This window comes from Pogona vitticeps, chromosome 4 (genome assembly GCF_051106095.1).
Source record: "Pogona vitticeps strain Pit_001003342236 chromosome 4, PviZW2.1, whole genome shotgun sequence".
Lineage (NCBI taxonomy): Eukaryota > Metazoa > Chordata > Lepidosauria > Squamata > Agamidae > Pogona > Pogona vitticeps.
This window is the reverse complement of record NC_135786.1, coordinates 73,349,199-73,362,806: the sequence shown is the minus strand read 5'-3', so window position 1 is coordinate 73,362,806 and position 13,608 is coordinate 73,349,199. Positions and strand designations below refer to the sequence as shown.

Below are 13,608 nucleotides of genomic sequence, written 5' to 3'. Positions count from 1 at the left end.
AATCAGAAATATCTATTAATAGATCTTTAATTTTAAACATCAGAAAGTGGTTCTCAATGCTAAGGCTATCTGAATGTGATAAGGAAATGTGTGGACTTGACAGAATCTTGTTTGACGAATAGAAGGCATCACTGAGGCAAGAGCCTGTTGCACATACCTAGTCTAGGTCAAGACCTTGTGTCATTTGGTTTGTTTTTTCTGTTTTCATGAAATGTTATTACATAATTCTGATTTTCATATTTCTTCCTGCATCAAGGATGGATGGATGGTTTGATGTTCAAGTTATCCAAATCACCATGCTAAATACCTAGTATCCCAGCTTTAGCCTTGATCAAAACCACATTAGCAATTACTTAAAAAATTTAAAAAGTTCATGGTTCTGTTTTTGCTTGTAAAGCTTTGTTTCAAAGCAAACAGACACATTCATTGTAGGTTAAGTACGTATTATTTATAACGGCTTAAAGGATGTCCCAAAATAACCCTTGTGTAAAATATGGGTTTAGATAAATCTGAAACCTGCTATTACAAACATATAATTTGCTGTAAATATTATTGTTATGTTGGCTCAAGAAAATGCATCAGCTGAAGTAGGACGAAGTGCATTTTATTAACCAGCTTCTGACGATTAGAATGCACAAACTTTCAGACTCAAGAAATAAAATGCCCATGGTTTCCACAGCATGGTGACCTTTCTTAAAGGCCTTCTCACTCATATTTAATGCACACATACATAATTATAACCTGCCGCCATATATTCATGTCTGGCTGTGGAGCCAGAGGTTGGGTGTTTGCTTTCTCACTGTGCCTCCTTGAGAGGGGCTGGACCATGAGGTCCCTTCTAGCTATGCAGTTCTAAAATGATGATGACGATGGCTTACTCAGAGCAATGATCTTAACTGATTAAAATCTCTAATTTATTTTCAACCAACATGAAATAAATCATATGGAAGATTTCTTACACATGTCTACTACCTCTGGCAATGCCTATCTATTTCAATATGTTCTGGGGGAGCATCCTGACCCACTATAATGAAAAATTTCTATACGAACTATAAATATTTTCTGGGGATTGAATCCAAATGATACTCTTCTGTTTGTGGAAAAGTGTTTAATTTATTAAATTAATCTGAATGGAGCAGAGGCAAATTTTAATGACACCTCATTCACTTACGTTATTTCATATGGTCCTTGTCCCTTGCAAAATGAGTTCCAGATGATTTGGTGATTGCTCATCACAATGTTGAAAGTAGCACAGATGTGGTAGTGGGAGGGGGGCAAAATCACCTTACCCTCTTGCATCTTCTCCATTATCAAAACACTCTACTAAATGAATGACATTTCCACAAACAGAAGGACTCCTTCCACTTCCAGAAGAACATTGCTGGGGGAAAAAACCCTGCATACATTATTGTAATAAGACACAAACTGACTGTCATAGTCTGTAATGTTTCTAACAAAACCAGAACATTTAAAATATAAACGCTCACTCCCCCAATACAAAATGGTACTATACAAGAGCCTAAATCCAAGTCATGGTCCCAACAAGAATAAAACCAGCAAATCAAACATTGAATATAACAATCAACCCTAGGTAAATTTCATTGATTCAAGGGATCTACTCTAGTTGGGAGTAACCAATGGATTTAGACTTATGGATCCCTGTGCTCCATCCTTTCTCCCTCTTCTCCTTTTCCTTGAAAATGTGTATTGACTAGCACTAACTATAGTGGAACATTATGTTTGCAACCAAAGCAAACAGGGCTATTCTAAGCTACAGTTAATATGAAACTGTAAGCTATAGTTCATATTAAACAGGGAAGGGTAGAGGGACCCACCCTTGGTTGGGTCCCTTCACCCATTTGATCCTGGGATAAAAGAAAGAGAAAGAAATGTGGAAGCCCAAGGAAAGCTCCCAGTCTTCCAAATACAGTAATTTAGAAATAGGCCATAGCTCAACGTTACAGTGCCTGCTTTGCATGCAGAAGATTTCAGGTTCAGCCATCAGCACTTCCAGGAAAGGTTGGGAGGATTATTTCCAGAAACTCCAAAGGGCTGCTTTTAATATTTTGACAATACTGGGACAGATAAACCAATGATCTGACATAATACCTATTAGTACCTTCCTAACAAAACTGATCATTGTACAGGTTTTCCCACAACAACAACAAAACTTTTTATAGTTATTTCTGCCTGGGATAATGTATGTCTCATGGATTCATATCTCTTATCTTTATTTTTTAAAAAATGAAAACTTGGATTATTGATCATTCTCACAGCATTACAATAAAAGCTACACTCCAGAGCAGTGTTTCCCAACCCTGGGTCCCCAGATGTTCTTGGACTACAATTTCCAGAAATTCTGGCCAGCATGGCTAGTGGTAAAGGCTTCTGCGAGTTTGTCCAAGAACTTCTAGGGACCCAAGGTTGGGAACCACTGCTCTAGAGGGTTATTTCGTTGTTCTCAAGTGCAATTAAAAAATTCAAAGGACTTTAAGTTGTAATTTTAATGTGTATCTTTGACTGATAAAACTGATCACTGCCAAGGTTTTGACACCCTAAGAGCATAATAAAGTTGTCCTATTCCTATTCCTTCTCTATATCCTCAAACTTACCAAGGATGTCTGCATGCATCTGCACAAAGAGGGGATTCTTGCTCAAACCACCACACATAAATAGAGTGTTGACATGATGCCCCGCAGCTTGCATCGTTTCCACAATGTGCCTTGTCCCTAACTTGAATGTAAAAGAAAATAAAGAAGCAGCTGTTAATAAAAGAAACTGCAGAGAAAATGGCTGCTTCAACTACTGGGAGAAGTAGCTGTTGTCTATTGACACATGGGACTGTGGGTGATTAACACAAAGGATCTGCCCCACCTCTTCCCACCTATAGCAGCAGGTGTTTAAGGAAATGTTTGCACTGACACCTGGTCTGTTTATGTTTTATTTAACAAAAAGCACCCCCTTGCACATGGCAGAAATGAAACCACAAAGAGTCACCTTGTACTATTTCTAGAATCACTGCCTGTGAAAATACATGACATTGTCCCACAAATTCAAGACACAGCTGAAAATAACAAAATACTCAATGAAAGATGATTATGTCTTCCCTTTTATATTAGGGTAGTAGGCACATGACAGAACAAAATCATGAAGGGTGAGCTAAACTGACAAGAATGGTTATTACATATCCCATATGTAGGAACATGGAAATGAAGTATTATAAGATTAAAAAGTGATAAAACCAACTCTTGATCTTCTCTTGTTATCTTATGATGACATATGTAATTCCCAACTAAAAGAATCAGGAATATACATGTTGCTCACACAAACACAATTATATAGCAAATACAACTATTGGCTGAAATCCTCTCACACAGTTGAACAAATGGCATCACTTTTACATGCACAGATGATTACAAGTATATACAGTGGTGCCTCGCATAGCGAGGTTAATCCGTTCCGGATTAACCTTCGCTATGCTGAAGCATCGTTGAACGGGGCAGGGATTTCCACTGGAATGCATTAAACATGGTTTAATGCGTTCCAAATGGGCCAAATACTCACCGTTCAGCGAAGCTTCTTAATGGCCGGCAGCCATTTTTGCGCCCTCGCCTCGCTTAACGAGGGCGCGAAAATGCTGCACGCGGCCATTTTGGGCCATTTCCGGGCTTCCGGTGGCCATTTTGGCCGCCGAACAGCTGATCGTCGGGCTTCGTTTTGCGAAGATCGGTAAGCGAAACGCTTACCGGTCTTCGCAAAGTGAATTTAGCCCTATTTAAAAAACGTTAAGCGATCGCATTAGCGATCCAAAAAAACGGATCGCTATGCGATTTCGTCGTTATGCGGTGCGCTCGTTAAGCGAGGCACCACTGTACTGTACATGTTCCACCATTCCTCCTCCACCAAAAGATTCACATCTTTCTCTCTAAGCAATGTAAAAAGAACATCCTAACAAAATTAAATTTATGTTTGTACAGTATGGAGAAAATACTAGTTGCCTTTAAAGAGTCAATTTCATATTGATCTAGATCAAAATTGGTTTTTTTTAAAAAAACATAACTGAGAGAACTCTGTTAATTTTATTTTCTCAAGCATCTCACACTGAAGAGGAAATAAAAGGTTAGTGTATAGTGGCTAAGTTCAAAATGTTGACAGTTTTTGAAGCTGAGCTCCAGCACACAACATACTGCTTTGAAATACACATCACAACTGCAGATTAATGTGATGTGGGGTTTTAATCTCTACACAACGCAAATTATCTTCCAAACAAGGAAGAAAAGAAAAACATACTGAAAACCTTTAAACTTAAAATTTGTATCTTCTGAACATTACCAAAGAAGTCATCATCGAATCAATGGCATTCACCCCATATTGCCTTAAGTATGCTGGTACTACATAGAGAGAGAATTATTGGATGTAGAGAAAAGAAACTAAGATACCATTTTTTAAAATCTTGAATTATATATTTTAATAATCATTAAAATATGATAGAGAGACCAGCAAAGGTTTAATTTCAGAGCACAATGCAATCATGCGCAATGAAGCATTTAGATAATAATAGATGGTTTTCCCAGGATATCCAACTGGGAAAGCTTCCACTTCATTAGAATAGAATAATGCCACAGTGCTTGCTTGGCACTGAAAAGTTGTTGTCTGTAATCTCTTTCACGAGACAACATCAGTAGTTCTCATTTCCCAATAAAGCACTTGCATTTCTTTTTTACATGAAAAGGAATGGCATTAAGGTACCAAGCGCGCTGCTATTACATTACCAAACAAGAACAAGAATAGGACTTGCAGTAATATATTCCAGGTTTGGTTAGAGTAATCCTGTTTTTGTCAGGGGAAGTGTTAAAACAGTACAAGCAGAGTTCACAGAGCCTGCCCTCACTTCTAGACTTCATGGAGAGACATGATGCTGAATGCGAAAGTAATTTACGTTGGCCGTAGTCTGTTGTGTGAGCCGCCACCCCTCCTCCTCCATCTAAGAACACAAGCAATTGGTTTCTTCCAGGATGACATAAAAATAAGATAGATGGAGACTCCAGAAAACTAATGAAGCTCAGTTTTGGGACCATCCTTATATTTCACGTCTAATGAATGTGCCTGCAAGGCTGCAGATTTACACTTCAGTTGAACAGAACTCAGTTACACTGCCAGTGATAAGTAACAATGCAATGGCTGGTAAGAACTTGTAAGTACCAATTTAGACACAGGCAGAAATGTAGAACTGTACACCACTAAATATGAGCAAAAAAGAGGCTGTGCTCTTCTAGGATATTTGCAGCGTATCAGTATGGACCGCTGAATCCCAGTTGTTTAACCAGTGGCAATAAGATGATTCCTTTCCCATCCTAACCTAAGCTACTGAAAAGAAGGAAGTAGGGGAAAGATATAATCAACTGTAAACTTTTGCACAGAAATAGTGTGGTGAATGATCAGTTTTAGTACAGAAAATGAATTAGTGGCTTCATAGTTCTTCAACTTTAATTGTTTGCATTGGACTACAGGTAACAGATTTTGAGATTCAAGCAAGAAAGTAGATCTCACCACTCAGAAGTCTGTATGACTACTGCACAGGGAAGAGGTGGCCAGGAGGATGATCTTCTCTAACATGGGCTCCATGAAGTCCAGACTCTCACTGCTATTTGAACTGCCCTTTTTTTTAAAGGTGAGGTGCAGGTGCAGGGTACAAAAGATGGTTGGCCAACTGCTTTTCTTATTTCAATAGTCCACAAAGGGGGCTTAGTTAACTTCACTAGCTCCCTGCTGTTTCCATTCCTCACATGGGCCTGAGTTTCTGTCAGTGGGCAGTGACGTCTACATACAGTCCATGGCTGGGGTCTAATTTTCCACACTGACCTCAGTGAGTAGATGCCCTTGGGGGCTTCTCTGTCCCTCTAGGTTTTCCTGCCTCCTGCAGCTCTGCCATAGTGGTTCCTTCTGCCACATATTCCACCAGTGCTTCCTCTGGATTAGGATGGGACCAGGGTGCCCAACAGGTCATCTTGGTACCCAACGGGTCATCAGAGCTTGAGAACTGAAGAATGGCTTGTGTGCCATGTATCTATCCTCACCCTTTAATAGGCCAGAATGGGACATGTTCCCCCATCTAGGGGTTTCTAGACTAGTATTCTCTGAGGGCACAGAAGGTGAGCACCAGTTCTTTCATAGCCTCTATCCCATCCTCCTCTGAATCCGTAGAAGGTGATGTCTGAGCCCACGTTTCCCTTGTCTTCCTCCTCCTCCTCCCCTTAAGTCCGTCATCATTGTTTACTCATTTAGTCATGTCCAATTCTTCGTGACCCCATGGACCAGAGCATGCCAGGCCCTCCTATCTTCCACAGCCTCCCGGAGTTGTGTCAAATTCATGTTGGTTGCTTCGATGACACTGTCCAACCATCTCATCCTCTGTCGTCCCCTTCTCCTCTTGCCTTCACACTTTCCCAGCATCAAGGTCTTTTCCAAGGAGTCTTCTCTTCTCATGAAAAGAGAAGGTCCCACCAATCTGGCTTCAGTCTCCTTACTGTCACCTGGGGCCTCACCTTGTTCTCGGCTGCCCTGTCACTGGGGTCTCCCTGGAGTTCACCAGGGGCCAAGGCAGATGGCTTGCCAGGGGCAGCTAGTGCATCCCCCCTCACAGTCTGTTCACACAGTTAGCCTTTAAGAAGGGAGGGGCTCTAGTCATCTGCAAGGCACAGGCCATGTTTATTTTCCTGTCTGAACTAAACCTGTAGTATGTGCAAACAAGACACTCTCTTACAAGATACATGAAAAGGCTCAAGGCACATTTTTGTACTTTTTAACATATCAGACATGTTGAGGGATTTATGTATATATGAGGAGAAAATACCTTTTTCAAAGGGCATCAAAAAGAGGAGGCTTTCAAAGAGGAGGAAGAAAGCAAAGGACAAAAGGAAGAGCAGGAGTCACACATGTCCCTTCAGCCCAGGAAAATCAGTTGGTGCTACTAGTTCTGCACAACCAACACCAAGCTCTTCACATGAAAGGCGACTCTGGGACACTGGAAGATGGGACACTACCTTGAGTGCTGCACAAATTATGCAGTTGTGGATATGTCATCTTGGGAATTGTGTTGTCTTCCTGGAGTGTGTATTCAAGGTAGCCAAGTCTCATCACACCAAGTGACTATTATCTGTTGCTGCTGATCCATGCAGGAATAAAGGATAACAGCCAGAGGAAATGTCAGCTGGAATGGCAGAGACTTTGATGCTCTTAAGCGGAAAAGCAAAGGAACTGGAGGAACAAGTAGTGTTTTCATCAATCCTTATTGAAAGTCAGGTGAATGGAAAGAAGGATACTGAAACTGAACAGCTGGCTAGGCAAAGACTATGGCTTACAATACCAATAGAAAGGATTCCTTGCAGGTGATGAGATGTATGCACAGGGTCTTGAAAGAATATTCTTTGCCACAAGCCTTGCAAACTTGCAGGTTTCAAACTAATTTCAGTGCGGAGGAAGAGAGTAAATCTGACACAGAGGGGACAAGAACACAAGGAACAAGCTAGAAGAAGAAAAAGGGAACATATCCCCCCCATTTTACACGTAAATATAGCAGAGGGCACGGGGAATATGCTGAACACACAACCTCTGACATTAGCAGACAGAGAATGGAAAATGACCAGCATTAGTTTGACTATTCATGACTCAACAATAGCACAACATCCTATTGCAACCACAGAAGACCTTGGACGTTACAGAAAATGCAAAATGGTGGACAGTCTGCCAGTAAATGGCAACAGCAGCAAAGGAACAAAAAATGAATGATGGTGAATTATGGAACAACTGTTGGAAGAACTCCTTCAATGGAGAAATCTGGTGAAATGTTTGTCCAACTATGCTGCCCGCAAATAGGGTTAATAATTTCAACAGGTCATTTGCACACACTTGTATTCATAGGTTCCCACTATGATCCAAACATCATTTCCCAAAAACTGACTTTGGGAACGCAACCAATGGAAACCATTTATTCTACAGTTCATCTGTGCCCTGGGTGAGAATTCCAGTAGAGACTCTTATTTTGATGTTTACTGGATAAATGTAACTACGGATCTGTTGCATAGATAGTATGATTAATGTGTGACATAGGATGACAGTCTATTGATTTTAAGTACTCAGTGTTTTTAAATTAAAAATATTAATATTTTAAAATGGCAGTTTCCAATGACTTACTGCAATGGCTTGAATGGTGGCTAAATAAAGAAGAGCGAGATCATCAAGGGTTTGTGACAGAGTCAGTCCCACCAGCTGTAGGAAAGACAAGAAGAAAAATATTTCTGATGCAAAAGGTAAAGTACTTTCTTATTCCCTTCTTAAGCCAAAGGCAAAAATCTAGAGTAAATCAGAAGTTTATTGTTGTGAGCACAATCATGCTAACACTCGTCTTTATTCCCCTTGGAGTGGTATGGTCAAACATTAATAAATCACCAATTTCAGGAGCAAATCAATCAGAAAATATTCCTCATCATATATTTTCACTATGATTTTTTATTTTAAAAGTCCCACATTTCATTGTGTTTTCCCTCAAGCCACTTCCCTGGATTACAAGTCTTGAATTCAGATCCTTCCAAAATTACGAACAGAAACCCAATCATTTGATTAGAGATCAGCCCTGGCTTCAAATGCAATCAACAATCATACAAGAAATATAATAATAACAATTATGCTAATAGTAGTACCAGCAGAAGCAACAGCAGCAATAGTAGTAATAGTAATAGCATAGTACTGGAACCTTCCTCCTTTTCTGGGAAAGAATGCGCAGCAGATTTTACCTCACAATGGAAAAGAGGAAATGCTGGGAAATATATTACCGAAAAGCCACTACCAGCTGTGTTTTACCTCAGGCTTTCACAGCATATGACTCTGCTATTCAGGAGACTGAATCCAGTCCAATAGCTATATATGAGGGCTTAGCAAATCTCATTTTTGGGCTCTCTGGCTGCATAACAAAGCTCAGGACGAGGGTTTCAAACTCATGACAGGCCACAACAGACAGCTGATGGGCTGATTTCAGATTGGTAGTCACAAACTGTACACACTTGTTTTACTCCACTACTTCTGATGGTCACATCACTATGGTATATGTTTAATAGTATAGTGTAGTGTAGCATTATTAGTTTTGAGTACTTATATAACACCTGACTTAGTGGCAAACACTACTCTGGGCGGTTAACAATAAATATAAGAAAATCAACCCTCCTGAAACAAACACCACACAATATCAAGGTGTTTTAAGGAGCAGTCAGTGAATAAGCCACTTGTGCCAGGCTGTTAGTTCATAAGTGGAAATATGGGTGCAGAAGGCAGCTGGCAGTTTTTTTTCCTGCAGTTTGAAAGCAAAGTCTGCTAAGTAGTAAAATGGGTGATCTGTTTTCATACTTTATCGCGCAGGAAGCACATCCTGCAGTTCTGTTGTCTTGTGAGTTTGGATGACTATGCATCAACAGTATGCTTCTGAATACCAGCTGTTGTGAATGTAAGCAAGAGGGTGCGGTTGTCTTCCTGTCCTGCATGCCCCTGACAGGATGTGACTGGCTGCTATGGGAACAGACTCCTTGACTAGATAGCCTTTGGGGGGGGGGGGGATTCAGCAGGGATCTTCCTATTCTCTTTTTAGTCGACAAAGCATTCACTTGGTTTATTCTCTGCTGCATCCCCCAACTGATGCACATGGCTGGCTGTCCTCATCCTCTACAGTTCTGATACAGCAGACCCTCATTAAACCATATGTGATTTTTTAAAAGATGCCATAGCTTCTTTCTTTTCATTACTTGTTTGCTTCACTAAAAACCAACACGGCCTATACATGTGGAATTTATCAGGACTTCAAACCCTCAGAAAATTGTACAAATGAGTACAAAGATCTGGAAGGCTCATATGCAGTACAGCTACAAAGTTTCTAAATATGTGAAAACATGCCTCCCTATTTTTTTAAAAAAAATAATAAAGTAAAATAACAACTAATAAAAATACACATTTATGTTCTTTTTTTAACATATGAATGTTCAAAATTTAACAAAAAAGTAAGAAAAAACAGACACTCTGTGGGATATCTGTTGAATAAAGAGGCTAATGTTTTAAAAAATTGCTCTTATTTTACCCCACTGTTCATTTTAACCTTTTGCAACCAGGCTGTTTCTTACCATGCCCTTTAGAGTGAGATCTGCAAGGGGAGATCGGTTGCCATGGAAATCTGGCCAAACATGTAAATCAACAGTGAGGAAACCCACAGGCAAAGATTTCTTAATCAGATCCAGGTGACCATTCAAGTATGTATATATACTTTGAGTACTGCAAGAAAAACAAGCAGGAAAAAGGGGGTGTGGGGGTGGGTGAGGGAGAGAGAGGTTATTCCCTGAACATACTGCATGATTTGGACTCCTAACAAGAGACACACACAAATCATCAAAAAGCCTACAAAGCCAAATTGGAAAAGGAGGCAGGAAAGAGAATATCACAAAGTTACTCATCCAGTGTGACTTGTTGAACAAATGAATTCGTAAAGTGTCAGAAGCAGAACAAGATCTCATTTTAGTTGCACCTAATGTGTGATTTCCACCCTGATCCTAAACAGGTTCACTCAGGAATAAACTGCACTCAGCTCAAGCAAGGAAACTGGTTAGAACTGCAGCCTTAAAACATGAAACAATGACCATACTTCACTGATTATATAGATCACTGACTGTTCACCAATTATAGCAACCCTAAACAACCTGGGATCCTCCACATGTTTGAGACTACAACTTCCATTAACACCAGGTAGCATGGCTAATATTCAAGAATTATGGGAACTGTAATCCCAAATATGTGGATGTCTACCACTTCTGGACTACACCTTTATAAAACTGAAGATTGCCATCTTCTCAGAGGGATACAGTTCATGAAATCATCCAGGAACACACTGGATACATGAGATTTAACATGCAAAACAGTTGCACATGAAATAAAATATGTTAATTATTCATTGGAATCTTTTTGTGTCTGGAAATTGTGGCATTTATAAAACAGATGCTGTATGGCCTGCTACTGAACCAACGGGTGTAATCCAGATTACATTTTGTGTGCCTAATGTCCATTCACTTCACTAAATCCTAAATATCCTTAAATTTCTCTGGAAGGTACCCGTTCATGAAATTCACATCTACGGAAACTGTGACTTTGCTGTGTATTGCCTGTACTAACATGCTAGTCTAATAGGCTGTTATTGTTCCTCTTTATGAATGTCTTTTTTTTTTTTGTATTCGTGAAGGCTTTTTGTTGTTGTTGTTGTTTAGTCATTTAGTCGTGTCCAACTCTTCGTGACCCCATGGACCAGAGCATGCCAGGCCCTCCTGTCTTCCACTGCCTCCTGGAGTTGGGTCAAATTCATGTTGGTATGTTATGAATGTCTAGAAGCAACATTAAAAACAGCATTTTAAATTCCATTGTGTTGTACTGAAGAGATGCTTCATTTTCAGAGAGGTTAGTCAATATAAGCATCTTTCTATAATTATAATTGATTAGTCATTGTCTTGTTTCTGGAGGTCTAAATAGTGATATTCACTTAGCCCCTGCACATACATTCAGCCGTACACTAATGAGCTCCCTGAGGGAATTTGGCATGTGTTTACTACTCTGACTTACGACCGCCTTGCAGCTGTATATTTATATTCTACATTTAAGCATTCAGCTACACACTGTTTCAATTAAGTCATACCATGTGTTTGCTATTGTAGGGTATTAGTCAAATTGAAGTGCACTTGGAAAACGTTAAAATAACAATTCATATCATTATTCAAATATGTTAAAGGTTGTTTAATGCATCTTTTTCATGAAGGGAGGGGATACTGATGGCTTTGCAAATTACTATGAGTCTTTAGTAGCCCTTATGCCACATCCACTTGGCCTATGCTGTCCAACTTCAGCTGTCCCAAGGATTTCCCTCATCCCCACCCCCATCCATTCCAAATGTGTGTGCACTGCAGGGAGAAATGCTAGAAATGGCAGCAGGGAAGAAATTCAATAACATCTGTTGAAATGACTCCCAAAGATACTTGCTGAGGAACAAGATTCTTCTGAGAGAACCCTTCCTGAAATGCCCATGTGACTAAGCACATCACATTGGTCACCTCTGCATTCTGGACAGACAGCCAGAGTGCCCGGGGGGGGGGGGGGAGGAGAAAAGCTCCACATTGCTGTGAAAGCAAGCAGGGCATTTGAAATGTTAAAAAAGGTTAGAGATTTAAAAAACCACTTGCCCATCCCTTGCACTTAATATACACTTCACTATCGCCTCTCAATGTTATCAATGTTTTCCCTCTTCCTGAGAAGGGCAGAGAAAGAAGCCTACACAACATGTGAAGAATGACATGGAAGCAGTGGCACAGATTGCAGCACGGGCTGGCCGGGGGAAATACCATTTTATTTCTGCCACGGTTCAAGATGCTCAGGATGTCCTGTACCTGTCACTTGGCCTCTGTTCCCTTTCTTGTTATGCTGCCACTGCCCTGCCCTTCTCTCTCAAAAGGACTAGACCTGTCTCCTTTCCCACAATGCTCAGGTTGCTCTATTCCCCTTCCCCCATCTCCCACTGAGGAGCTTATGGAGGAGTCTCTTTCCCCCTCTTTTTAACATGTGGTCTAGTGGCTGCCCGGCACAGCATGCTGTCAGCTGGCAATGTTCCAGCCATGCTCCAGTCATGTGCAGCTGGGACAATTAAAAGTTTAAAAAGTGAACAGAAAATGCTGTTGTGCGATTACAAGTGTCAGTCCCAGTGGCCTGGTGCCCACGCCAGGTACTGATTTGACTTATACTTCCTCTTGCCTCTGTCCCCTACCTGCCACTTTTGCCTCCACTATAGCTGCGGCTGGTGTCTGAAGAAGTGGACTTGTCCACGAAAGCTCACATTAAAATAAAGCAGTTAGTCTTTAAGGTGCCACAAAGTTGTTGTGTCCTTTCTTTAATTTTTGTTTTTGCCTGATATGTTAGCGCACACTAACTTGGCTACCTCTTCGAAAACTGCAGTTGTTTAGGTACCCTTAGGCTGCATCTGGTCTTGAACCCCAAAGTCTAGTTTAAGAGGAGCAACTGGCTTGGGTTTAAGCCTAAGCCTTTCTATACCCTGTTACTGCAGTTGTGCAATATAGTTGTGTATGTTCCTCTATATTATTGCATTTATATTGCAAAAATGGCTGGAAAGATGGTGCCTCAGACTCTCTGTCAATATGCCTTACTGACACTTTTCTGCACGAGGTGAAGAAAATATACACAAGCCTATAGCAAGCTACCGTCTCTCCTATATAAAATCTGCCTTACTTTTAATTTGCTGAAAAGGTCCTGCTGATCTGCTCTGAGCACGGTTCGAAGCTATCTCAAACATGAACTTCTTTTGCACCAGATGCTGCTTTGACAAGAGAGGGTAACATGATTTAGATTGTATTTCAACTTTAGCATGCAAACAGTGTCTCTCCATTCAATGCATCAACATGTTATTCAATGAGTACAGAAAATTATAAGTTTTACATGCCCTGATTACTACTTTTGGACCTATAAAGGTGCTTTATCAAAGGACTGTCGCCTGCAAAGAATTATAGAAATGCAATTGGCTAT

The 13,608-nt window shown here is 40.4% G+C and overlaps 1 protein-coding gene across 20 annotated transcripts in view; it reads right to left on the bottom strand.

Moving 5' to 3' along the window:
- The window catches only part of FGGY (FGGY carbohydrate kinase domain containing), a 224,458-nt gene that overhangs the window by 100,060 nt on the left and 110,790 nt on the right, over nt 1-13,608 (bottom strand). For 15 of the 20 annotated variants that reach the window (XR_012086424.2, XM_072997696.2, XM_078392925.1 and 12 more), the window contains 3 exons: nt 10,164-10,311; nt 8,194-8,268; nt 2,613-2,733 (listed from right to left, as the gene is read on the bottom strand). Coding sequence is in view for 17 of the 20 variants with exons in the window: in XM_072997696.2 (XP_072853797.2) it covers nt 2,613-2,733; nt 8,194-8,268; nt 10,164-10,311 (344 nt within the window). In the remaining 3 variants the exon portion in view is untranslated. The remainder of the gene's footprint in view (nt 1-2,612; nt 2,734-8,193; nt 8,269-10,163; nt 10,312-13,608) is intronic. The other 5 variants (XR_013544951.1, XR_012086425.2, XM_078392926.1 and 2 more) reach the window with 1 other exon arrangement.